This window comes from Sinocyclocheilus rhinocerous, unplaced genomic scaffold (assembly GCF_001515625.1).
Source record: "Sinocyclocheilus rhinocerous isolate Xijiao unplaced genomic scaffold, SAMN03320098_v1.1 scaffold1129, whole genome shotgun sequence".
NCBI classification, from domain to species: Eukaryota; Metazoa; Chordata; class Actinopteri; order Cypriniformes; family Cyprinidae; genus Sinocyclocheilus; species Sinocyclocheilus rhinocerous.
In genome coordinates this window covers 1,237,848-1,263,835 of record NW_015634513.1, presented here as the reverse complement: position 1 = coordinate 1,263,835, position 25,988 = coordinate 1,237,848, and the positions used below count along the sequence as shown (strand labels likewise).

Sequence of the window (25,988 nt, the reverse complement as noted above, 5' to 3'; positions counted from 1 at the left end):
TACAATTTACCCTGTAAATATAAAAATATAATTTAGATTAGTTAGTTAAAAAACTTTTGTAATCTAATGAAATGTTACAAATTACTTTTTTTAAAGCATGTGTTTCATAATCTGTATTGAAATACATTTTAAAACCTTCCCAACCCTGATAGTCAGTAGAAACAAAGTTACTTATAGTTAGTAGAATGTCAAAAGTGGACTATCAAAATAAAGTGTTACCTAGAAAGGTTTTTCGAAACCAAAAACTGTTTGTCATTGTCCCATGTCTGTATATATCTGTAAGTGTGTCTGAATGAGTGTCAGTGTGGAAGCACACTGTGTGTGTTTGATATAAATGTGTTTTTGTCTGACAGTGTGTGTGTGTGTGTGTGTGTGTGTGTGTTTATTTTCACACTTCTGCTCTACATAGACCAAATTCTCCACCAGTGTGTTGGTTGTATTCCAGGCCAGCTCTTTTGTCTCGTTTTTGCCTACTTTTCCTTTGTATTTTCTTGGCAATTCTGTTAAATGTAGGATTTTTTTCTTTAGTGCTGTTTTCAATTCAGAGATCAGATAAGAAGCTCAGAAATAGCACTTTGCCAGACAAGATGGTAAACAGACCTCATTCAGCTGTCAAACACTCATCATTTCTGTATTTGTTGGCACCCTCAACATGAAAGTGAAGGAAAACACACATTAAAAAGCCAATTACTAATACAGTGGTACGATACAATAGTAAGACTCTCTGTCATGATGTCATGCAGTCATAATCATGAACTTCTTAATCTGATGACCAATCTGTGAAGAGTGTGTGTATATTTCCCACAGAGGCAAATTCTGCTGTTAGCTACAGCTTGTTACCTGGTCCTGGATATGAGCTCTTTACGATAAACTCCCACACTGGTCAGATCAGCACCTCCACTCGGCTAGACAGAGAGATCCAATCCAGTTTTACTCTCAGAGGTGAGATCTACCGTCTGCCTGCATCCTCCCTCCCTCAGCTCACTCATCTCTCCAGAAAACAAGCACCAAAATCATGCACAGACCACTATTTACTTCCTTTAACATGCATGTTTTGAATGGTGCAGGGTTTTTTTTATCTTTTCATTATTTGTTTTCTTTTCGTGCTTAAATTATACATTAACCAGTACATTTTATGCTGTATTAATATTGTTTGTAGAATTGTAATTGGTTGGAATAGGGCTATATGCATGGGAAATGAATGAATGGTGAATGAAATCATTCATGGTGAATTAAATAAATTTTAGTTCATGTTTATTTTAGGAAAAGAAAATGTTTAGTTTCAGTTAACTTTAATAACCCTTTTAAGCCGATTTGTTTTTCTTTGTTTCAGGACATATTGGCAGTTTTTGCATGCTCATTACAAAATCTTAACATAATATGGTCACCTCCTTATGTGTTTTTGTCTGCTTTACAGTTCAGGCAGAGGACAGTGGGACTCCGTCTCTGTCCAGCACTGCCACGGTCCTGTGCTCTGTCCTGGATGATAACGACAACACTCCAGAATTTTCTCAGCTTGACTTGCACATAGTTATCCCAGAGAACTTGCCACCAGGAGTCATTCACATCCTCCAGGCCTCAGATATTGATAATGGACTAAATGGAACCATTCAGTACTTCATAGAAGGTAAGCAATTTCATTTGGCCTTATAATTTAACACATATATGCATTTGTGTTTAAAAATAATTATTCAATGAAAAAAAGTAATTTCACTATAATGGTTTGTTGAACCATTTCTAATGCCTGCTTGATATATTGGGATTTTAGAGTCCAAATTTGTATTTGCTACTTAATGTGCAAACAACTTGTACATTTATAAAACACACTGCTAGTCAAAAGTTTAAGGTTGGTAAGATTTTTTAATGTTTTTAAAAGAATTTGCTTTTGCTCATCAAGGCTGCATTTTTATAAAAAAAAATTTTAAAAAAAAATAAAAACTACGGAAGAGGATTAGGGCCAAGCAATATTAAAAAAATAAAAACCATCTCGAGATTAAAGTCATTATAATACAAGGTTAAACTCGTTAAATTTCAAGAAAATCGTCGAAATAAAATGTTGAGATTAAACTAATTAAATTTCGAGAATAACGTCATTATGTTTCGGGATAAAAATCGTTAAATTTCGAGAAGAAAAGTCGAGATAAAATGTTGAAAATAAAGTCTTTAAATTCAGAGAAAAAAGTCGTTACATTTCGAGAAAAAAGTTGGATAAAATGTTGGATAAAATTTAATTACGAGAAAAAAGTCGTTGTGTTTCGAGAAAAAAACTTGTTAAATTTCGAGAAAAAAGTCGTGAATATACACACTCGTGTCATTCATTTCATCTCATTGGACAGAGTCAAATAGTGTCTGCAGTGGCGTAGGTTGGAGAGTAAAGGGACGTAGCGTGTGATACGATCGACTAGGGTTCGAAACCCTCTTTAGCCAAACTCGCTTTTCTTCCTTTTCTCATCACATATCACATCAGATAAGTGGAAATCAATTGCTTAGCGAGTGTTTAATAATAATGTATTAATTAGGGAGGCTTTGCTGTCCTAATAAGGCAGCACCTATTTAATAATTTTAATGAATAAAATCATTTTATTTTTGCATTATTATTGCATCCTGTTTATGTACAACAATACTGAGGTGCAGTATAAATAGCATCTATTTAGCTACTATTTACACTTATTGCAAAGATCTGCTACTTTTGCATAGCCTAACGTAAATAGAATGGCTATTTTCACTTAGTGTAAATGTCTATTGAAATGTAGGCTATTATATGTGGCCCGCCAATCATAATTTACAAATCATGCAGTTTTACGATGTCAACACAAGGTGAGAGCAAAAAAAATTAGGCCAGATGTATCAGTAAAACGTGAGTGACAACAATTTGATAACTCATATGCGCTTTCTTGAGCGCACTAAAAGCGGTACAGCGCTACTTATTATAACGGCTACTGTTATTAGCTCTGCCTAAAGACAGCGCAGCGCGAGCTCAGAACAAATGTGTTTACTCGCAGGTCTCGATCAGGCATCCACTAAACAGCGCTGTGAGAAGCGTTCGAGTTTGGAGCAGAGGTCTCCGATAAAAACCACAGACAACAATCCTATTAGAGTACTTTTTAATCCATTTACAATGGATTTACTGTAGTAACACTTAACCTACCTAATTAATACATTATTATTAAACACTCGTTAAGCAATTGATTTCCACTTTTCTGATGTGATATGTTATGAGAAAAGGAAGAAAAGCGAGTTCGGCTAAAGACGGTTTCGAACCCTAGTCGATCGCATCACACGCTATGTCCCTGCGCATTACTCTCCAACCTACCTACTCTGTCCAACAAGATGAAATTAATGATACAAGTGTGTTTATTCTCGACTTTTTTCTCGAAATGTAACAAGTTTTTTCTCTCGAAATTTAGCAACTTTTTTCTTGTAATTTAATGACTTTATTTTCAACATTTTATCTCGACTTTTTTTCTCGAAATTCAATGACTTTATTCTCAACATTTTGTCTCGACTTTTTTTCTCGAAATTTTACGAGTTTTATCTCGAAACATAATGACTTTATTCTCTAAATGTAATGAGTTTAATCTCAACATTTTATTTCGACATTTTTCTTCAAATTTAACGAGTTTAATCTCATATTATAATTACTTTAATCTCGAGATGGTTTTATTTTTTTAATATTGCTTGGCCCTAATCCTCTTCCAATTAGGAAAAACAGTATATTGTGAAATATTATACAAATTTTAAATAGCTATTTTCTAATTTAATATATTTTAAAATTTCATATATTCCTGTAATGGCAATGCTGAATTTTCAGCAGCCATTACTCCAGTGTCTTTAGTATCACATGATCCATCAGAAATCATTCTAATATGCTAGTCTGGAGCTTCAGAAACATTTCTTTTTATTATCAGTGTTGAAAAGAGTTGGGCTACTTAATATTTTTGTGGAAACTGTATTTACAGGATTCTTTGATAAATTTTATTCCTGCTGAATAAAAGTGTTCATTTCTTTAAAAAAATCTTTCTGACCCAAACTGTTGAAAAGTAGTGTATATATGAAAATGTATACTTAAAAAAAACCTATCCAAAGGTGAGGATCAGTGCTTATGTCTCTTTTTCGTCTACTAGAAGATAAAGAGTGTTTCAGCATTGACGCTGTTATTGGAGCAATCAGCACCACGAGAATCCTGGACAGAGAAGAGCGATCCAACTACTCGCTCGTCATCACTGCAGCTGACCATGGGCATCCAGCTCTGAGCTCCACTGTACTGCTGCACATCACCCTCTCAGATGAAAATGATAACAGCCCCTCGTTCACTCGGAAAAGCTATCGTTCCAGCATTAGCGAGGGGCTCCCTGCAGGTTCAGAGATCCTACATCTGATAGCATGGGATCCCGATGAGGGGCCCAATGGTGTAGTGACCTTCTCCTTGGAGGAGGAAAATTCTGGAAACTTTTATGTTGATGGCTCTACTGGTGTGATAAGGCTCACAAAGCCATTGGACCGTGAAACTCGTTCCCAGCATGTTTTCCGTGCTGTAGCTACTGACGGCTGCAGCCAGGGTCCACGCAGCTCAGTCGCTACAGTTACAATACAAGTGGAAGATATTAACGACAATTCACCGGCATGCATTAACAAGCCCATGCGGGTGTCAGTGTCTTCCATAACCACACGTCCCAGTCGACCCATCATAACGGTTACAGCCCAGGATCCAGACCAAGGAGACAATGGGACAGTAGTTTTTAGCTTAGCAGACGAAGATGAGATGTTTCAGGTTGATGAGTCTGGAGCTGTGAGGTTGAAAGCCCCCCTGAGTAATGAGGTGTATGGGACAAAGCTGCTCCGAATACGGGCTGCGGATCTAGGTAGACCTTCCCTCACCTCTAGCTGCCTTGTGCTCATTCAGCTTAACGGAGAAGAGCCACTGTTACAGTTTACTGAAGAACTCTATGAAGTCACGATGCCAGAGAACAGCAAGACAGGTATACTTTGAGCAACTTTTTAGCTCACAGATTTTAGATATTTTTCACCTTGGAGAGGTTTCTTTTGACATTTCACAATTGATTTACTTAGTTGTCAAATTAGAGGCTTGTATTTCTGAGAAGGTCAGAATTTGTGGAAGTTAGACTGACTGTGTTTGTGTATACCACTTCTTATTATAAGGTTCTTGGGTGGCAAATGTTGTAGCTCATGACCTGACAGCAGATGAAGGAACGATCAAGTACAGTATTTTTAGTGGCAATGAAAATGAAGCCTTCACTATTAACCCAATTACAGGTGAGAACCATCATATTTCAAAAGTGTCAATTTAACCCTTGTGCAACCTTATGGACATTTTTGTGTTTTTCAGGGTTTTTTTATTATTTTTTTTATCATTTTGCTTGTGTTAATGCCAACTGCATACATTTTGGCACAGGTGTATTTTTATTGGAATTTTAATATTTCAGCCTCATTTCCTTTAATAAATCTATTTTACACTAGGTACAAAAATAGTTCCTCTCAGGACCTTAAGGACAAAAATTTTTAATCCCAGGGCCATTTAACTATAAAATGATGCAATATTTGTTAATAGGCTTTCATTCTGTTGGCAAGGCTTCAAAATTAAAATTTTACTATTTTTTAATAGATGGTGCCAAGTTTGGCATATAAAGCAAATACTCGCTTTATTCCTGTTTTCTGCTTATGCATATTATAGTCTATTATAGGGTCAATTGGATAAAGTATGCAGCTATAATTGTGTGGGTATGGATGTCAGAGTGTGGTTTGTATGTGTGTGCGCACCTGTAATGTTTGAGAGAGAGAAATTATACTGTACTGCGAATCACAAATCCCACCGCTGTGTATGCCAGTGGAGCTTTGCTGGAATCTAATGGGAAAAGTTTGGTACTGCACCCAAACAAAATCTTACTAAAAGCTCATTTTTTGAGATATCAACCTCAAATTTGGAACACAACTTGTTTAGATTTATGGCTTTGATTTTCTATAAATTTTTGAGTTCAAAATGTTTTATAAAACATATATTTTATATAAAAAAATTGCTCATAAATCATTTTCATAAACTTAAACCTCTATAACTTTTTTGTTTTCAATTTTTTACAACTTTTTTAACTCCAACCATAATCTGCCAAGTCTTCTTTAAAATAAGACCAAACTTAAGTCTGTACTCCCAAGCTTCAAATTTGTATGACAGTTTTTTGACATGGACATTTTTGTCCTCTATGAACCTATTTGTAACTTTTTTTAAATTGGCGCACAAGGGTTAAAAAAAAGTATTTTCTCATTAAAAAAAATATATATATATATACATTTTATCACCATAATTTTGCATATAATATGCCTACATATACCCCTGTCAAAAAAGTATTTAACAATAATAATTGTTAATAATGTAATATATTAAAAATCCATTGTTTTTATTATTTAGTCATTGTATTTATAATAATAAATTATTATTATTATTAGTGGTATTGTAATGATGATGATATACCAGTACATTATACATTATTTTTATGAATAATAATATGAGGAATAAGAATAAGAATGCCAGTATAACAAAAAAAAAATCAAACTTTTTTTTTTTTTAAATATCTTTTTTTGTGTGTGTGGCCATTTTGTTGACAATAGAATAATACATATATATTTTTTAAAAACAAAAAAAACTCAGGCATCCTTCATTTTTAGGCATTTCTAACAAATATTTTTAGTATTGAGAAAGTAAATGTAACGAACAGTTGTTGTAGAAGAATAAACAGTATCATGCTTTGTAGTATAAAATGTTTTGTAGTAGGAAGTTTGCGATCCAGGGGCATTGTCAAGCTTTTTATGTTCTGAAATATTCCCCTTGACAGGTGATATCACAGTTAGGGAGCAGAGACTGATGGACTTCGAGGTACAGCACAAAATTCACCTAGTGGTTTTGGCTGAAAACGGACACCAAACAGCCTATGCCAGGGTGGCTATCACTCTACAGGACGTCAATGACAATGCTCCAGTGTTCAAGCAAAGCTACTATAGAACAGCTGTATGGGAGGGACAAATTCATAACACCTATGTCATGCAGGTAATAATCTTGCACTGTTGTTTCACAATGCCATGATAGTTAATTATTTTTTATGGAATTACTTTTTATATAAAACTGATTCACACAATAGCACAAAGAGACTTTATATAACTTCAGAATCATATAAGTGGCTACTGTGAATAAAAATTGAATCTGTATGGTCATTAGTTAAACCAAAATGATTTTCAACTTACATACCAGACCCAATTTTAACATACCTTTAATTTTTTAGGTGTTAGCAACAGATTCTGACAGTGGTGTAAATGGGCAGATCAGCTACTTCATTGTGGATGGGAACCACAATAATGCATTTGTGATCGATTCTGTTCGTGGGATTCTTGCCACCAATGCTGTCTTAGACAGAGAAATTGTCTCATCCTACAAGTATGACACACCTTCTTGGCTTCTTCTTCACTTAATTTTCGATTGAAGGGCTAGGAAGTTCTATTTTTTTTTTTACAATACAGGTTAATTCTTCAGGCTGAGGACATGGGAAGTCCTCCCCTTACAGGCACCTGCACTGTTCGTGTCCAGGTTGTTGATGTGAATGACAATAGTCCTATGATTCCATCCATGGAACCAGTGACCATTGCAGAAAGTATGAAACATGTGTTTTTATCTGTATTTGTTCTGGTACAATGCCAGCATTCTGACATTCTGATACTTTCTTATTTTATTTAATAAGTTTCAATGCGTTGAAGAACAACATACTGAAAATATTTGTTCCTTTTAATCTGCACAGATCTTCCTGTTGGCTACATTGTCACACAAGTGACTGTAAATGATGTAGACCTTAGCCCTTCTGCGACATACAGATTCATAGAGATGGATCAGACCAGCAGAAGTTTTGCCGTTGACCAGTACTCAGGAGTAATTACCACAACTAAAAGTCTGGACTATGAAGATCAAGCTGTCCATACATTGAGAGTAGAAGCATCAGACTCTGTCCATCAGACTGAGGCTGAAATCTCAATCAAGGTGTTGGATGTCAATGATAACCCTCCAGTCTTCTCTCAGGAGTCATACCAGGTAAAATGTATTATATTAAACTATTGTAAGGGGCCTTGATGACTTTGTCTATGTTTATTTTGCAATAATGACCAACTGGCTGTGCATTATCTAATTATGCATATTAGTATTGTAGGATACTATTATGCACTGTTTATGCTCTTCTTACTTGACCATATTTTGCTACACACATCCAGGTTGTGTTGCCGGAGCAGACATCAGCAGACTCATATGTTGTGTCTGTATCAGCAACTGATAAAGACTCTGGCCAAAATGGAAGAATTTCTTACAGGCTTCTTTCCTCCCCAGCGAGAGGATTTTACATTGATCCTGACAATGGTAATTTTCTACAAAAATTATTCGCTCACAAACTACAGTAATACAAGAAATTTTAACTCACTAGATGACAGAAATAGTAGTATAAATAGTAGTATTTAGTGCATCTTGATATAAAAATAAAACAATAATTTTTCAACAATTCTTGTAAAATAAGAATTATTGTGAATTTTATGCTGCCTACAGGTTCAGTGTTTACCAACAAGCCTCTGAGCTATGTTGCAAATGGAAACATGTTACGGTTACTGGTGGAGGCACGTGACAGTGGTGACCCAAACCTATTTAGTGTCACTTCTGTGGACATAGAGGTGGTGGACTTTAATGATAATGCCCCGTTCTTCACGCAGAACTCATACGAGGTGAGTGTTCCTGAGGATGCATCTGTTGGAAGCACTCTCCTCACTCTCTTCGCAGAGGACAAGGACTACTCAAATAAGAACACCCATTTGGAGTATGCAATCGTAGGTGGAAATGACGAGAGGCGGTTCTGCCTTGAAGTTGTTAGCATTCCAGGTGAAGCCCAAAGCCGAACTGTTGGCCAAATAGTGCTCTGTGATACTCTGAACCGAGAGGCCACAGACACTTACTTATTGACTGTGACTGTAACAGACAGGGGAACCCCTCCCCTTAACAGCTCGACTGTGGTGTTAGTCAAAGTCCTTGACATTAATGACAATGCACCTGTTTTCAGTAGTCTAGAATACCATGCACAGGTCACTGAGAACAGCCCCTTAAGTACAGCCCTTATCTATGTCTCTGCCTATGATCCTGATCTAGGGGCAAATGGGACCGTAACGTACAACATCATCTCAGGTAACAACAGAGGCCTGATCAGAGTGGACTCTGCAACAGGCATTCTTGAAGTTAATGGTACACTGGACTATGAAGAGGACAGCAAATTTACCCTAACAGTCCAAGCATCAGATGGTAACCCAAGTGACAAAAAGATATCTTTTGCCGTTGTTTTCATATTGGTACTGGATGAGAATGACCATTCCCCATTCTTCATGTTCCCCACCCATAACTGCTCTGTGCCTGAAAACCTGCCAGCTTTTACCCATGTATGCACAGTGCATGCTGTTGATGAAGATGCAGGAACCTTCGGACTACTTACTTATTCCATTTTAACCCCCTGTTTCGTGGATTATGACAGTACCAACCCAGAGAAGAAAGAAGCCTTTGGTATTGATCCTCTTACTGGAGACATCCATACAAAACAGACGTTTGACTTTGAAGGAGAGAGTGAATTCTGCTTTGTGGTTGAGGCACGTGACAAAGGAGATCAAGTGGCAACCTTACGAGTACGAATCGAAATTGAAGGCATTGATGAGTTCAGCCCCATCTTCACACAGAACGTGTACCATTTCTCTCTGCCGACCAATGTCAGGGTTGGCCAAAGTATAGGCCAGCTGATGGCTATGGATCATGACGGTGGTCTGGATGGTTTGGTGGAATACTCTTTAGTCAACCCATCCCCATTTTTCAGTGTCAACAAAACAACTGGCTACCTATATATCTCAAACTCTGTGTATCAGAAAAGAAGCCCCATCTCAAATGAGACAATAGAGGACCTGACTGTTCTAGCAAGCAGCCCCAAACTAGACTCCAAGACGTCAATCTGCCATGTAGTTGTGAACATATCCAGTTCAGCAAAGCCTCTGACAAGTGTTGATCTCAGTGTCCACACTGCCAGTTTCACTGTGTCATTGATAGTGTTCCTCCTACTTTTAATAAGCTTTATTTACATTGTTCTAAGGTGCAGGTTCAAAGAGAAATCCATAAAGAAAGCAACTTCCTTATCTGCTAACCTCAACCATGAGTCTGACTCTTTAGGAACAACAGGTGAGAACCTTCATAGCAGTATCAGTGGTATTAACCTCCGAGATCTACAAGAACCATTAGACATGCGGGGAAGAATGGATATCCCAAACCCTTCAAGAAACTCAAACTCGAAAACCTCGAGTGGAAGAGGATCTACTGAGGAAGAGACTACTGAAGATCAAGAGATCAAAATGATCAACAAGTTTGCATGTTTTAAACAACTCAGCTCTGTCACAGCACAACTCTCAGACTCAGGGATCCCTGGGGACTCAGACCAACTTTCCTTCCACTCGGTATATGAAGACCCATCTTCCAGTGCCAATATAGGTATGGTCCAAATAGTGGACATGCCCAGTTCTGAAAGTCTCCATAATTTCAAGGATGAAGGAGGGGGTGAGGGAATGCTCCCTCAGGTGGTCAACATGAAGGAAGTGGAGGAAGTCATGAGAAGGTGCATGTCTATGTCTGATGACCAAGGTTCAGTTGAGGGCTCACTCACCAATCTGATTTCCTCTGAGGAACAGCTACATGGAAGCTACAGTTGGGACTACTTTCTCAACTGGCAGCCACGCTTCCAATCTTTGGCCTCTGTTTTTACAGACATTGGGATGCTTGCAGATGAAGGAATGAGGGCCAGAAATGTGGAGCCAGAGTCTCAGAGCCTTCTACACCCACCTCCTCTCATCACAGCAGTTGCCCAGCCAGGAATACGTGCTGTCCCTCCCAGAATGCCCTATAGAAGATCACCACTGGTCAGATTGCCCACATACACCAAGACACACACTAGAAACACAGAGTTGACCCATTCAGCAATGACTCCTAGTTTCTCCCCCTCTCTGTCAGTACTTACCGTTAGGACACCTAGTACCTCTCCAGTGGTCTCAGAAACAGGTTTGGGATGCTACACAAAAATTGCAACACTGCCAAGAGACATCTTGGATGAAGCAGAGATTCAAGTGTAATCTTGTATTTCAAATATTTTTTATTTTTTAAAACAAATGTAAAAATCTTCACTTCTTTAAGTTGCATTGTGCTTTTGTGTTTTAGGGTAATATTTGAATTTTAGTGTTTTGGGGGGGAAAATGGTTTATTGTATGAATCAAGATGACTGTAGAGACTTATTTTATTTTTGATAAATAATACTAATAACCATAGTTATAACTATAATACAACACACAAACATTTGTATTATGTTAGCTTTTTATTTTATTTTGTTTTGTTTTTGTTTTCTGTTTGTTTGTTTGTTTGTTTTTGCTGATTCACTTAAATTAGATGTTGTTCTCATTATCTCATTTTAATTTTGCCAAATATTTTCAGAATCCTGAATTGTGGGGGCTAGGAAACAGACAGCTATGCAAGGATCTCTCTAAGTACACTGAAATTCTGTGTGTGTGTGTGTGTGTGTTAAATCAAGCACTTTATTGTACATTTTGGAGTATCTATAAATACCCATAAGATTACATTACGTTATTAGTGATACACCAATGTATTGACCCACCCACATTTTCAGGCTTGTTGTTATGAGAAAATGTCCACAGTAATTATATTTTGTCTCACTTCTTGCATTTTCAGTATGTTAAAACATTAAGCGAGTTAGTGAAATTACAGAAATGGCCTTATGCAAAGTATGAACCTCAACATCAAGACTCTTCAAGCCAGTGTGTCAAGCTGACCAAAATACGCTGGCCAAATATTTTGTTTATGTGTTACTTTGAAGAAGTGGAACTAAGGCTTTGTTGGAACGAAGAGACAGAATTTTTTTCCAATAGTTGAGTTGTTAAATGTGGCCACCTGTTTGCCAATTCCAAGTTCCAGAATCATGACAAGGGCCTCCAAAACCACGAGTGAGGTAGCAGCTATGACTTAGCCAGTTTAACAACTCCTATAATCCAAACTCAGTAAAAGCCTATGACCACATTTCCCACAAATCACCCCCACCTCTAACCATCATTTCAACTTACGTATGTGATGTACTTTGAATGCTTTACTCCAGACACAAGCAATCAATCTTCTCTCCTTATCAGATCTGTACATTAACGATAATGAACGGCTGACAACAAAGTGTAACCATGCTATCTTCAGAGAAAGAAAGCTGTCATAATAAGTTTGGAATATGTTATGATTTTTAATCTGTTACTTATATTGATTTGCTTGGTTTACAGGTCCTTCTCTCTCTGTGTGTGTGTGTGTGTGTGTGTGTGTTTTAAAATTTTTCTATACTGTGTTTTAGAAACTATACAGTTCATTGCAAGACATGCGTGATTTCTTGTTTTTCTTTCTCCTCATAAACACATTTCATTAAAACTCTAGAACTAATTCATGGAGCACATCAATAAATGATTTATCATGCCACAGTGAAATTTCATCACTTTCTTGCATGTGTTTTAGCCATGGTGTTGAAAGACAACAAATAAACTTTTGTTTACTGAAAAAAGAAATGGAAAAAAAAAGAAATCCATTTTAGGATGCTACATAGGGCTTAATGTTGCGTTTAAACAAAACACTATGAAGCAATACTCTTAAACGTGTACAGATGTTCTCCAAGGTGGACAACATGGATCATTTCCAGTCTTGGACAGACTTGAGAAACAAGTTCAAACATGCAGAAGCATCAAAACAAACCATCTGGGAATGTTTCCTTTTTCATTTTCCTGCAATCCATAATCAGCATCATGTACTACTTTGACTACTTTGATCATGTACTACTGAATCTTCTATATTTCTTTTCTTGTTTATCTCTGTGTGTTTAATATAAAAACTTACTTTTTAAGTTGCTTTATGTAACTTGTTGGAATAAGTATTATTATTAAAATAAAAAAAATAAAAAATGGATGGCCATAGGCAGTGCAGTCTGGAACTTAAACATGGAGAGCAAATGATGCAGAGCTTGGATAAATATCTTTGGTCATGGTTCTGAAAAAAAAAGTGTAGTGTGAAGTGTACTGCTTATTTAAAATAAACGCCATAATAAAATACACTACAGACCAAAGGTTTTAAACATTTGCTGTCCATATACATCCAATCCATCCATTGAAACTTCTGATTTCATCTGTCCATCCAACCCTTCTCTGGAATACCCTCATTTCATTTCAGCTTGTGCAGAAGCCATCAAAAGTTTATTACACAAGCTTTGAGCCACTTGCCAACACTTGTTGGTAAAAATCAAACCTCACAATCCCAAATGATAAAATCATGCCATTTGTCGACAAAACTCCCGGGCCTTTAAGACAAAGCAGCCAACATGAAAAAATGGAAACTACACATCTGTGTTAGATTTCAGCCAGCTTAGAATGATGCGTTAAATGCAGATAAATGACAGACAGCAGACTTTACAGCAGCTCCAGTTCTCTGTTTACTGTCTTTCAGCACTACAGTAGAGCACTGCATAAACTATGGCCGTCTATTCATCACTGAACAATCTCCACAATTCCAGACATTTGGGGAAATAAGGACTGGGTCAAAGGTTTGCCCCAAAATCCCCAAGTTCATTTGAGCTATATTTTTGTTGGTTCTCTTTGAGCCCACTGCGTAGGTCTGCTGGTCTCTGGCCTCATTTTGAAGCTGAAAGAAGTGCATATGTAGCCTATTTGTGTGTGTGTGTGTGTTTGTGTGTGTGTGAGTGGACAAAAAGTTAAATGAAAATAATGAAGATATGATACTTCAAAAAAATAAAACATACAGCTATAAATAATAATAATAGCCTAATAATAATGCTCTAAATTGCATATCTTTTGGTTTGTGTGTCATCCTACAATAGATTTACAAACGAAACAGACTTTTTTTTATATTAATTGTGTACATAATATACATGTATGATTATCACAAAGTTAAAAGCTGAAGTATTTTTTATTTTTTTTTGTGACTGTGAATACATTAAATCTCTGTGCATATCCTCTATGACTTTTTAATGTATTTTTGTACAATAGGCCTCAGCTTCTCTCACATTCTGTTGTTTGCATCAGGCCTTATCAAAAACATGTGGAACACCAACTCTATGATTTTCAGATGTGCTCCAAATCACTCTTTGGACCTTGGGAAGATGGCAAGAGGAATGCCTTATTTTTATGCACAAAAAAGGCATTCAGATTATTTTTTCTCAGACATGCTTGTGCGCAGTAAAAAGTGTTGGTTAAACTTGGAAACTTTGAATTTGACAACTAGAAGACAACTAGAAACTTTTAGTCTGTTTTCAGACAAACTAAGTGGTTGTAGTTTTCATTGTTATCTAAGACAACTTTTAAATTCCTTGTAAAGTATAGCATTTATGGATTGACAGTCCATATTAAAGACTGAAAAAAAGGGAAAACAGATTTAATCATATATTTGATATCTTGATTTCTGTGCTATAAACTATAAAAATGTCATTCTAAAATGTGCAATCTGTAGATAGTGCAAGACATTATAAAATGTAACACTAATGTGATCAACTCTTATGAAATCACATTGGTTCATGCACATTGCGTAAAAAAAATGAAGAAAGTTCATAACCAAGCAAGAAAACCTAAAAAAAACTGTTGACTGTTCTGTAGAATCAATAATTTAACTCTAAATAAGACTATGTGGTCTGTTCAGTACATTGATGCATTAAAATATGGAGGTTGTTGATGACAGACACTTCCCAGTTGCAAGAAACTTGGTCTGGCATGGTTGTTTTAATGACTCAGAAATGTTTCTTTACGGTTGAGATCTAAAAGATCAGAGTGAGGGTTGTAGTTAGTCACTGATGATCTTGATAGACCACAGCCAATGAATCATCCTGCTGATCAGATAACACACTGAAGTCTGGCTCATCACAGTTATGGATGAGGTGACAACAGGTTCAGTGATAGAGGAAGATTCAACATTTTCAGCTGTCTCAGACTAGTCCTGGTTGGCAGCTCTGATTTACTTATCCGGTTCATACTTGTCTCCCCTGTAGAGGTTTTATCCCTATTCTCTGCAATAGGCTTTTTTGAAAACTAGGGTCTTCACAGGAACCTTGATTTATGATTTTATTAAACCAATCTTCACTTTGGCAACAGCTAGTTTGACAGATTTTAACTTCTGACTGCATGTTGGAATGAAATGAATTATATTGTGGTCAGAATGTCTTGACAGCTTTGCAATAAATAGAGCAATATGACTGTTTATTGTAGTAAAGGAGAGGTTTAGCGTGTTTCTCTGCCTAGTGCCAAAAAACTAAATTTTTCTGTTTTCAAAGGAGATTTTGATACAGGTTGGCTGCAGAGCTCCCAAAATTATAAATGTGGGTATCCACATTTGGATATGTGCTGAAATGTGTTCATTTGGATATGCGACAGCATATATTTATGCGTGTACAGCTTTAGTAATGTTAAAATCTTATGAATCCTTTGTATTATATAAATATATTAGTATAGTAACTTTTTACTGTTGCATATGGGGAAATAAGGACTTAAACCAAATGTGCACTTGTGGTGCACTTCAAATCGTAAGAGTATATTTTTGAAAAACTGTACTTGCAGCTAGTATAATATAAATTAAATAAAAGGCCACCTTAGCGTATTTATAAAGAGTCCACTTTCATGTCTATATTTCTTAACACACTTGAGTACACTTTTTAAAAGTGCACTTTGTAATAATGTCAAATTAGCTTTAAATTATATTTTAAATCATTATGTTTTAATAATCTTTTGTCATGCTTTAATGAAGTACACTCATTTCGACATGTTGACTATACTTAAGCACATGTAATGCACTTAATTATAATTGTAATTATAATTATTAAATATAGCCTGTCATTCATTATATTTAAGTTAATATACTTAATTTTGTTATAGTTATATGTTCATGTACTAAATTGCAACTTCATAATTACAAATGGATTATTTAAAAATATATTAAATACATGACATACAAGCTTAAATACATTGAAGTATATTTTATCATAAATGTCAGTATATTCAGTAGTACACTTACAACTACTCTCTCTCAAAAAAAAAGGTACAAAAAATAAAAAAGTATATCTTTGTACCCCTAAATGGTATATAATAGTTTCTTATAGGTACATATTAGAACATAAAAGTGCACATTAGTAATATTAATAATTCAAGCATACATACACCCTTTGAAATGGTACTGGCCCAGTGTCACTTTTCCCCATCTGATATCTAATAGATTAACCAATACTAAAAATGAGACACATATGTCAAACTGACCTCTGCTGAAGAGCAACTTTTTGGGGTCAGGCAACCAGTGGGGAGGTAAGTTTGGGAAGGTGGGGTATTTGGCTTTGAGGAGGCCCACAAACGTTTATCACAGTCATTCTGTGCACAATGGAATTCCTAGACTGACCCATGTACTCCAGCTTTTAGCAGTCAGAATGCATTTCAACCAGGGAGTTAGCAGGTCAAGGCCAGCAAGCTTTTGATTTACATCCCCAGCAGTCTACGGTTCAAAAGACCTGCTGGGCTGAGCAGTATGCTGGAGTGTGACTGACAAGGGTAATGACTGCACCGGCCCACAATGCCTAAATTAGGCAGGAAACAATCCATATGTTCTACGGAGGGTCACAGACTCCATACAGTATAGGTCAAGTTGTTCCAGTTCTCCCATGGTGACTTCAGGAATCATTTGCCAGATCCCAATTGGGACCTGGTGCAGAATGAGGAACAAGTTTCATCTTCCAAAGCATGTGGAGGCATCAGACCGCAGCTGGGCCGGGATTAATCACTTATGCAAATGCATCATAGGAGTTTTGTTTGAAGTACCATGTGCAATTTCAAGCAAAAAGCTGCATTTGAAAGCAAAGCCACAGTTATCGTAAGCAATTCATGGTGTACTTGATCATTAATAGCTTCTGACTTAAACAAAAAAAAAAGAGGGTGAAACAAGGGCTTAATTTAACACATGCTCCAGAGCCCAACTATATGGAAAGGAAGTTCATTTTTTGATTGGTTACACATGCACTGTGTTACATAAGCATGGCTTAGCCACCCCACACAGGAACCCAGATCTTTCTTTGTTCTTCAGCAACAAACTTCATATATTTCTTGACTGAATAAGTCAATTTAGCTATACAGAAACCACTGTCCAACCAATAAATCTTGTGACAGCGAATGACTTTGATCATAATATGAATTTGATTTGGTTCATAAACCAGGATTCCTGCTGTAAATTAATTTTCCATTAAGCAATGGAAAATCATTTTCATACTGAACGTGAACTCAGAATATTTATCAACACGAAACAGTTAGATTATGTGAAAAATAATGCGTTTTTCGAACCACCAAGCATGAGAGCATGTTCTAGTACACCCCCAAAACAAAATCAAGACTTTGTAAAAGAGCATAATAGGACCCATTTAATGCAGAGATGCCATGAAGTTCAGCGCATGTTCACTGCACTACTCTTCATTTCTGCACAAATGAACAGCTCAAATTTAGTTATGCCTGGAATCAATAAAGCTACACAAAACATTCTGTTCAGGACTAAACAGAGCCTTGGAACATGTAGTCAGCTTTGGCACACGTTATCGGTGGGCAGTGAACCTTGTGCTGCTATGGGATCACGTTTCAAACACCTCAGTTACACTGTACAGTTTTTATGATGCGATACCTTGGTGCAAACAAGTCCTCAGTGGATCCACTTCACACTGAGTTTTTATTTAAGCAGAGTTTCTCTGTAACTAAACTAAAGTATAAACTAACTCTGTAACTAAACTAAAGTAACTAAAGACTCTTTTGTCACCAGGCTGCATTTATTTGATCAAAAAATCCAGTTAAAATAGTATGATTCTAAAACATTACTGCAATTTTAAAAAGCTGTTTTCTATTTTAATATAATATATTTTCAATTGTACATTCTTTCAGGATCCTTTGATTAATAAAAGTTGAAAAGAACAGCATTTATTTGAAATAGATATTTCTTTGTAAAAAAAAAAAAAAGAAAATCTTTACTGTCACTTTTGATCAATTTACTGCATCTATGCTGAATAAAAGTATTCATTTAATTTATAAGGTGATTTTGTGTGCTGCTGGCTCACATGCTTCAGTCACAGCCATTTATTTTCCCCTTGAGATTTGCTTTGTGTTCACAATGGTTATTTATTTATTTAGTGAAGGAAAGAACTACAATCCCATGAAGCACTGCGAATGACAAAATTAAATAAAAACTAATAGTAAAATATAAAAGTATTTAATTAAATTTTATAGAAACAATATGTTTCAAGTGTATGAAGGTGGAAAGTCAGAGGTCTTTCCAACCATAAGATATTCCCCAATATTGCCACAGGAACCATTTCACCATTTTTATCCATCCGCTTACAGCGTTTCTCACAGCGAGTGTCATGGCGGATGATCAAACTCACTATAATTTTCGAAATACTAATCTTGTTGTGTCACGGAATGTAGTTTTAAGAGTTTTTAGGCAAGAATGTAGTTGTTTAAACTCCAAATATGCAGTTTGTTTATTAAGAGAGTGCTTATTTGAAAATTTGCTTCAACGTTTTCGGAGTCATGCTGATTTAAAGCAACATCACACGGTTACTCGTTCATGGGAGTGGGCATTCTCTGCAAGCTCTTTTGGCATGATTTACTCTCTGATTGATGGGATTTTCTGTACAGCATGACAGGTAATGTAGTTTATTACCACAAATTATGTTGTTAAACATGATTATTTTAAAAAATAAGTTGAAATAATACAAACAGATGGCTTCATCAAAGCATAAACCATCAATTAGCAATATCAGACCACAACCCAACTTTTGCACTCTGTTTCTTGTTTCAATTCTATGAATGGTGGAAATTTTTTGCAGGATCATGCCGTTTTTTTCCACGGAATTCCACAGTTAAACACAATTATTTAAAAAAATAAGTTGAAATAATGTGGGCTGATGACTTCAACAAAACATATACACCATAAATTAACAATCTCATAGCTCACAGCAGGTCTGCAATTAACGGTTTATAAGTTATTGCTAAAAATCCATTCCCCAATTCTTTCTCGTTTGAATTGCTGCCTTTTCCAGCAGCGTACAGATGGTTTAATCTGTTTTGTTCCAGCCTGCATTAAAATGCTTTTGGTGAACATACTCTTTTTCTGCCAAAATTATAGAAAATCACAGGTATTGAGCAAAACCGCAACTTAATAGTGCAAATACTGCCTTGTAACATTTGTTTCCAATGGTTTGATAAGCTGAAAAGAATCATATATAATTTATTTAAATTTACTTTGTGATTCAGACCTAAAAATCCTCTCCAAATCACAGTTCGAGCAAAACCACAAGATATTTGTATTGTTTTTCTTCAGTCTTTACTATGCCTTACATACGACATACAGTATATTGTTGTAGACATGGGTCAGATAACATATTTGTCATGTCATCTTACACAGATCAGCACATATTTTTTCTATATCAACTCAGTCCAGCATGTTCAACCCATAATTCATTTTCACAGGTCACATTAGAACGTGTCCATGACAGACAGAAAGAGGCATTTCAGTCCAGATCACTTTTTATAACTCATTCATGACTGTTTCTCGGCCATTAGCGATGGATTCATTTATTTATTTATTTATCTAGCCTGAATTGAATGAAATGGAAAAGTTAACTTGGAGGAAGAGTCTCATAATAAAAATGTCTGATATTTGCATGGTTTCTAACCAGTGGGGTGTCATATACTGTTAAAACTGTAAGTAAAAGTATAAATGATCTGTAGTTGGTAGGTATGCAATAAATACATTTCAGGTTATATCTTCATTTCAATATAATGTAGTCATAACAGTTTTAGAGTTTAATAAGAGTTTATTGTGCTTTCTTTAACAACTATAAAGCATAAAACTCATCTGGCTGGCCGGGAACTGCAGTGAGACAAGCCAACTTTCAATCAGACAGTGACATCATTAACCAAATACAGATCACACACACACACACACACACACACACGTACAGACACACACACAGGCTCCTGGTCACGATTACCTCTGAGAATGTAAACGGCATTCTAACACTTGCAAATATAGTATTTATATTTTAACTAAATATTCAATAATGTGTAGCTATTTTTGTCTTTAGGTTTATCTTTTGTGAGTTTGTTACAATGTAAACTACACTGAAAAGAGTTATGCTGCTAAGTAATATTTATTTAAATACAACAGTGTAGTTAACAGTGTAGTTTTCAGTGTAGTTAAATTAGTATTTTTTTAAGTGTACAAAAACTGGCACTGCTCTAATAGCATGCAGACTGTTAAGTACAGCAAACTATTATAGAAGGTTACAGTTCCAGATATGTTTAATAAAGTGATATACGCTGAACAAAATTATAAACGCAACACTTTTTCTTTTGCCCCCATTTTTCATGAGCTGAACTCAAAGATCTAAGACTTTTTCTATGTACACAAAAGGCCTATTTCTCTCAAATATTGTTCACAAATCTGTCTAAATCTGTGTTAGCGAGCACTTCTCCTTTGCCGAGATAATCCATCCACCTCTCAGGTGTGGCATATCAAGATGCTGATTAGACAGCATGATTATTGCACAGGTGTGCCTTAGGCTGGCCACAATAAAAGGCCAAAAAAAATGGGGGCAAAAACAAAAGTGTTGCGTTTATAATTTTGTTCAGTGTAATAAACTTTTTATTTTGTACGTTTCTTCTCTAAGGTCTACTAAGATTGTTAATAGTGCTTTCTTGCACCAACATTTCTCTGACCCTACTTTTGGTACTGAGATAAATTTTCCTCCCCATATGTGACATGCTTCATGTAAAATAAAACTGCTTTTATTAATTTACTGATATGACTATATTCATCATCTCATTCTCAAAAGTGCTATTAATTTCTGTGCGCAAAGCTTTCTTTTAATTATTGTTAAGAAAAATAAATGTTGTGCATATATTTGTCACGAGCAGCTACTGTGAGGAGCACGGAGCGGGGAACGAGGAGACAAGGAGTAAACTTCAAACTAACAGACTTTAATTAATATCCAAGGAACAAGGAGCACACACGTAGCGGGGAAAGACGAACATTCAATACCAGACCTGGAAACTAAGGAACAGGACTCACTATAAATACACATGACTAGACGAGGGGATGACGAGACACACCTGGAACTAATGAAACAATTAACATGGGAAAACTAGGTCAGGGCAGGCACATGGAGAGGGAAAAACACACAGATAGAGTCCAGGGGCGTGACAATATTTAAGTCCATATTGACTGAAAATCTTCCCCTTCACTGCAGCTTTCAAAGTAATGTTGTATTTAAATGAACAGGTTTGATGTCAAGAAATATCTTCTGTTGCTCACAATTGAGGGTAATTCAGATCAGATTCAAAGCAAAACTGAAATTAATCTCACAATCACAAATGAGATTTCCACTGCCATGGTTTATCAATAACTTAGTACACAGAATAGCAACTTAAAATTTGAGTAATATGGACTTACTTCTAGTAACTGCTGGTCGCTTTTGTTGTATAAAACGAGCAGCTAAACATACTTCAAAGTATCTTTTGTCATTTAGAAAACCAGATATGGAATCACATGAGTAAATGTTAACAGAATTTTTATATAATTTTTATTATTAAGATCATAGATAGGTCACACAAGCTGCAGGTGCAACACGTTCAAAAAAGCACAAAGTTTAGTGGGTTTAAACTTTTTTGTTGGATATATGCCAGTTGTAATAGTAGCATGTTCTTCTTTAGGTTAAGTAGGAATAATATTAGCTGTCAATCCAAGCTGCTTAATACTGAATATATGTAATTGATATATAAAAAAGCAGGAGTCATAATGTGGTCATCCTTGTAAGGTCACTAAACTAGACATTTTTACTGCTGTGTTTTATCATTTTGGATCGGACAGTAAGTAGTAAATAGTGTTGAAGTATGTTGAATGTTGAATTTAAAATGATTAAATGACGAGAGTTATTTAATATTTCATGCATGAACCCTTTATCAATGTAAAAAAATATCAAGACAAAAACATTTAATTTTTGTCATACTGCCCATATGTACCAAGTTTAGTTAAAAATGCAGCCTTCTGGCTAAAGAAAAACAAAAAAGAAATTATCCAGACTCCCATAAGCCTTCATGCTGTGGGACTTCAATCCACTGCAAAATCATTCATCATGACTTGTCAAAATAATCAGAGAGCCACTTTAGCTCAAACACTTCAACACGCAGCAGCAGCTGGATGAAAGCAAGTTTCATTATGTGCAACATTTGACTTGCAATGATACAGAAGAGGAAAAGGGTGACCTTGTGATAGCACTTAACATGAACATTGATTACAAAACACTGGACCAAAGATTAGAGGGAAATGTCCCCTGACCAAAAGTATTTTTACGAGTTCAGTCTGGCTCACAAGTTCTAAAACTGCAATGAACCTCGACGTCTTTAACACATCTTGTCATCCATTACAACTAAATTCATGACAGTGTGGATGGTATAGCAACGTAGGCTGTATTTTTCTGTTTGTTTAAAGTGGAGTCCATTCTTAAGTTTTTGCATGTCTTGCATTAAAAAATGAAAAGCCTCTTTTTTGCTTTCCAAGATGTAAAACTATCCCCTTTTCAAACATTACAAGATTTTTCTTGTATCTTCCTGTCTTTCATTTGTAGAGAATCGCTTATTTTCTAAATTTCTTTGATTACAATCTTGCCTGTTATTTCATGTTCCAGAGAGTGTGCGACATTCCTATTTACTTGATACAGCTGGTTCCACATAGATTTCTATCTTGAGAGTCTTTGCCTCCACTTCTGTTAGTTAAACATATTTTTCTCTGTACATTGTTCGTACTTTCACCTGTTAAAACAACATTATCTGGAGCATAATAGATTAAAAGCTTTGCTATTATATCAGTCTGAATAATGTAGTCCTACAAACCCCAGAAGCCCCGTCTAGAGAACAAAAACAACAAAATCTAAAATCAAAATACAATACATTGGTAATATTTTACAATAAGGTTCCATTAATAACACTGGTTAATGCTTTATTTAACATTAACTAACAATGAGCATTACATTTGTTATCATATTTATTTATCTTTATTTAAGTTTGATAATAAAATTAAAACTCTTCATTGTTAGTTCATGTTAGCTCAGGTCTGTTAAATAATATTAACAGATACAGCCTAAAATGTACTGGTAAATGTTGAAATTAACATTAACGAAGATGAATAAATGCATGTTTTTCACTGTTAGTTCATATTAACTATGCTACTGTCATAGCATAATGTAGCTTTTGTTTAAATGCATTACAGTCATTGAAAAAAAATGCAGTAGGAATAAATGTACGCACATGTGTGAGACAGTAGGTGGGGGTTACAGAGTGTCTGCTTTGCCTCATGTATCACCAGGTCGTTTGGCTGATGCCTGTAAACCCTTTTTGCCACCAGGCAGACTCCTATGGATGCCAGGCTTTATTTACCCACAAAGACATTCTCTGGAATGCCCCGGGTCACCTTGGGTCACATGGCAGCCCCTGTAACACTCTATATGCAGTGGATGATTTTGTTGAACTTTGACATTCACTATTCCAGACTATTCTATGAAGAACTGTCTTGTAAGCACATCACCTCAGGAAACAGATATAGAAAAGGGAGAAACTGCTATGAATCCTCAATTTTAATTGAGAACTCTTCAATTTCTCTTACATTGGTCTGAGAAGTTAAAATGTATTTGTTTTTTTAGTTACATTTCTGACTTACCTGTTTTGAGCTAATCTCAAGTAAAATATATGTTAAAGGGTTAGTTCATGTTTGTGAATGACTGTGCTCTTTAAAGGGTTAGTTCACCCAAAAATGAAAATAAGCCCATGTTTTACTCACCCTCAAAGCATCCTAGGCGTATATGACTTTCTTCTTTCAGACAAATCCAATCGGAGATATACTGAAAATTATCCTTGCTCATCCAAGCTTTAGAATCGGAGTAGGCGGGTGTTTTTGTTCAACAGTCCAAAAGTAGTCAAATAAGGTACGCCCCTCCATAATAAAATGTGCCTCACACAGCTCCGGGGGTGAATAAAGGCCTCCTGTAGCGAATCAATGCACTTTTGTTAGAAAAATATCCATATTTAAAATGTTATAAATACTTTTTCTCACTTCTGCTGACTGTCGTATGCGGAAGCCATTTCGAGCGGATGACGTAGGACGTAAGCACAGCGCACACGCAGGTTATTAGTAACGAACGCTGAAGCGCGGAGGAGAGACAGCAAAACAAGACGCCGGTCACGAATTAGAAGCACAAAACGAGGATTTGTAAAGAACATTTTTTATTGAGGATTTCGATATAAGCCAAGAGGAGACTGATTTTTCTTTGATAAAGTAAAAAAACTTTGCTTCCTTTGCTCCTGTAAACAAACTCATGAGACTAGCATATCTCACCGACACATATTTCCTACGTCGTCCACCTGGAACATACGTGCAGTATGACAGTCAGTGGAAGTGACTGAAAAGTGTTTATAACGTTTTAAATATGGATATTTTTCTTACAAAAACGCATCAATTCGCTACAGGAGGCCTTTATTCACCCCCCCAGAGCCATGTGAGGCACGTTTTAATATGGATGGATGCGCTTTATTTGACGTCTTTTGGACTGTTGGAAAAAAAAAACTACTCCCATTCTGAAGCTTGGAAGAGCAAGGATAATTTTTAATATAACTCCGATTGGATTCATCTGAAAGAAGAAAGTCATATACACCTAGGATGCCTTGAGGGTGAGTAAAACATTGGCTAATTTTCATTTTTGGGTGAACTAACCCTTTAAAGAGCACAGTCATTCACAAACATCTCTGACATCTCTTCACCCGTAGGCTTGGGTTCATCACAATGAAAACACACAGGCGAGAGGTCACAGACATTTGTGTATCAGCATGTCTAACACCACTTTCAGAATATTTCACTGTGATATATTTTGACAAAGACCATATTTATAAAAATTAATTGTTAGTAGTGCTTGGTACTATAGGGTTCTATACATTTCCATTAGTTCCAAAGTATGATTGCTGTGTGTCCTTTGGGAAACAAAATATTCACCCTATATTAATCAGTTTTATAGCATTTGTTATTCTAGGTTATTGTTCATTTTCTCATATACTAATACATTTTAAACAAGTTGTATAACATATTTAACATTATTTAATGTGTATAAATCATCATGTTAAATTTATGGTTAAAAAACGCAGCACTGGTTACCAGAAATTCACAGTAAAAAAAAAAAAACTGTGACAATGTTTCAGGCATTGCTGGATGGCATAGTGCCTGTATATTTTACAAATTACCACCGTATATAAGTTATATAATGTTAATTTACCATGCTAACTACCTACATATGCTTTTTATCCATAAAACATGGCCAAAACATCATCAGGGTAACAAACATGAATAAAATAATGCAATAAAAATGATCTAAATAATAGAAAATGTAACACAAAACACCCTTCTACATTAATGGTGACAATTATAAGAACAAATATAATTATTTCTATAAAATATGAATTAACAATGAACAATGGTATATTTACAGATGAATATTAAACTAGATTAATAAATGCTGTAACAATTTGTTATTGATATTACTGTATGGTATTTACACTTGCATACTAAACTCTCAGAATAACTTTGAAGGGAAGCTAAAAGTATGAGTATGTATCTGTGGGCCAAGAACAAATAGTTAGGCCTGGTACTTCTGGACTGTGAAAACATGTCTATAAGTCCCTGTTTCATTTAATGTTTACGTAATTTCATATTTCACTAACCAGTGAACAACAGCGCATACACACTTTTTTTCAGTATGGGCCAGACTTTGACTTAA

General features: G+C 35.7%; 1 protein-coding gene across 1 annotated transcript in view; it reads left to right on the top strand.

Moving 5' to 3' along the window:
• dchs2 (dachsous cadherin-related 2) overlaps positions 1-11,322 on the top strand; it is a 39,593-nt gene extending 28,271 nt beyond the window's left edge. The window contains exons 12-21 of the mRNA XM_016559894.1: positions 808-942; positions 1,418-1,627; positions 4,125-4,979; positions 5,161-5,274; positions 6,846-7,057; positions 7,290-7,441; positions 7,525-7,655; positions 7,800-8,086; positions 8,263-8,404; positions 8,588-11,322. Of these exons, the coding sequence (XP_016415380.1) occupies positions 808-942; positions 1,418-1,627; positions 4,125-4,979; positions 5,161-5,274; positions 6,846-7,057; positions 7,290-7,441; positions 7,525-7,655; positions 7,800-8,086; positions 8,263-8,404; positions 8,588-11,184 (4,835 nt within the window). The 3' untranslated portion in view covers positions 11,185-11,322. The remainder of the gene's footprint in view (positions 1-807; positions 943-1,417; positions 1,628-4,124; positions 4,980-5,160; positions 5,275-6,845; positions 7,058-7,289; positions 7,442-7,524; positions 7,656-7,799; positions 8,087-8,262; positions 8,405-8,587) is intronic.
• The last annotated feature ends 14,666 nt before the right edge of the window (positions 11,323-25,988 follow it).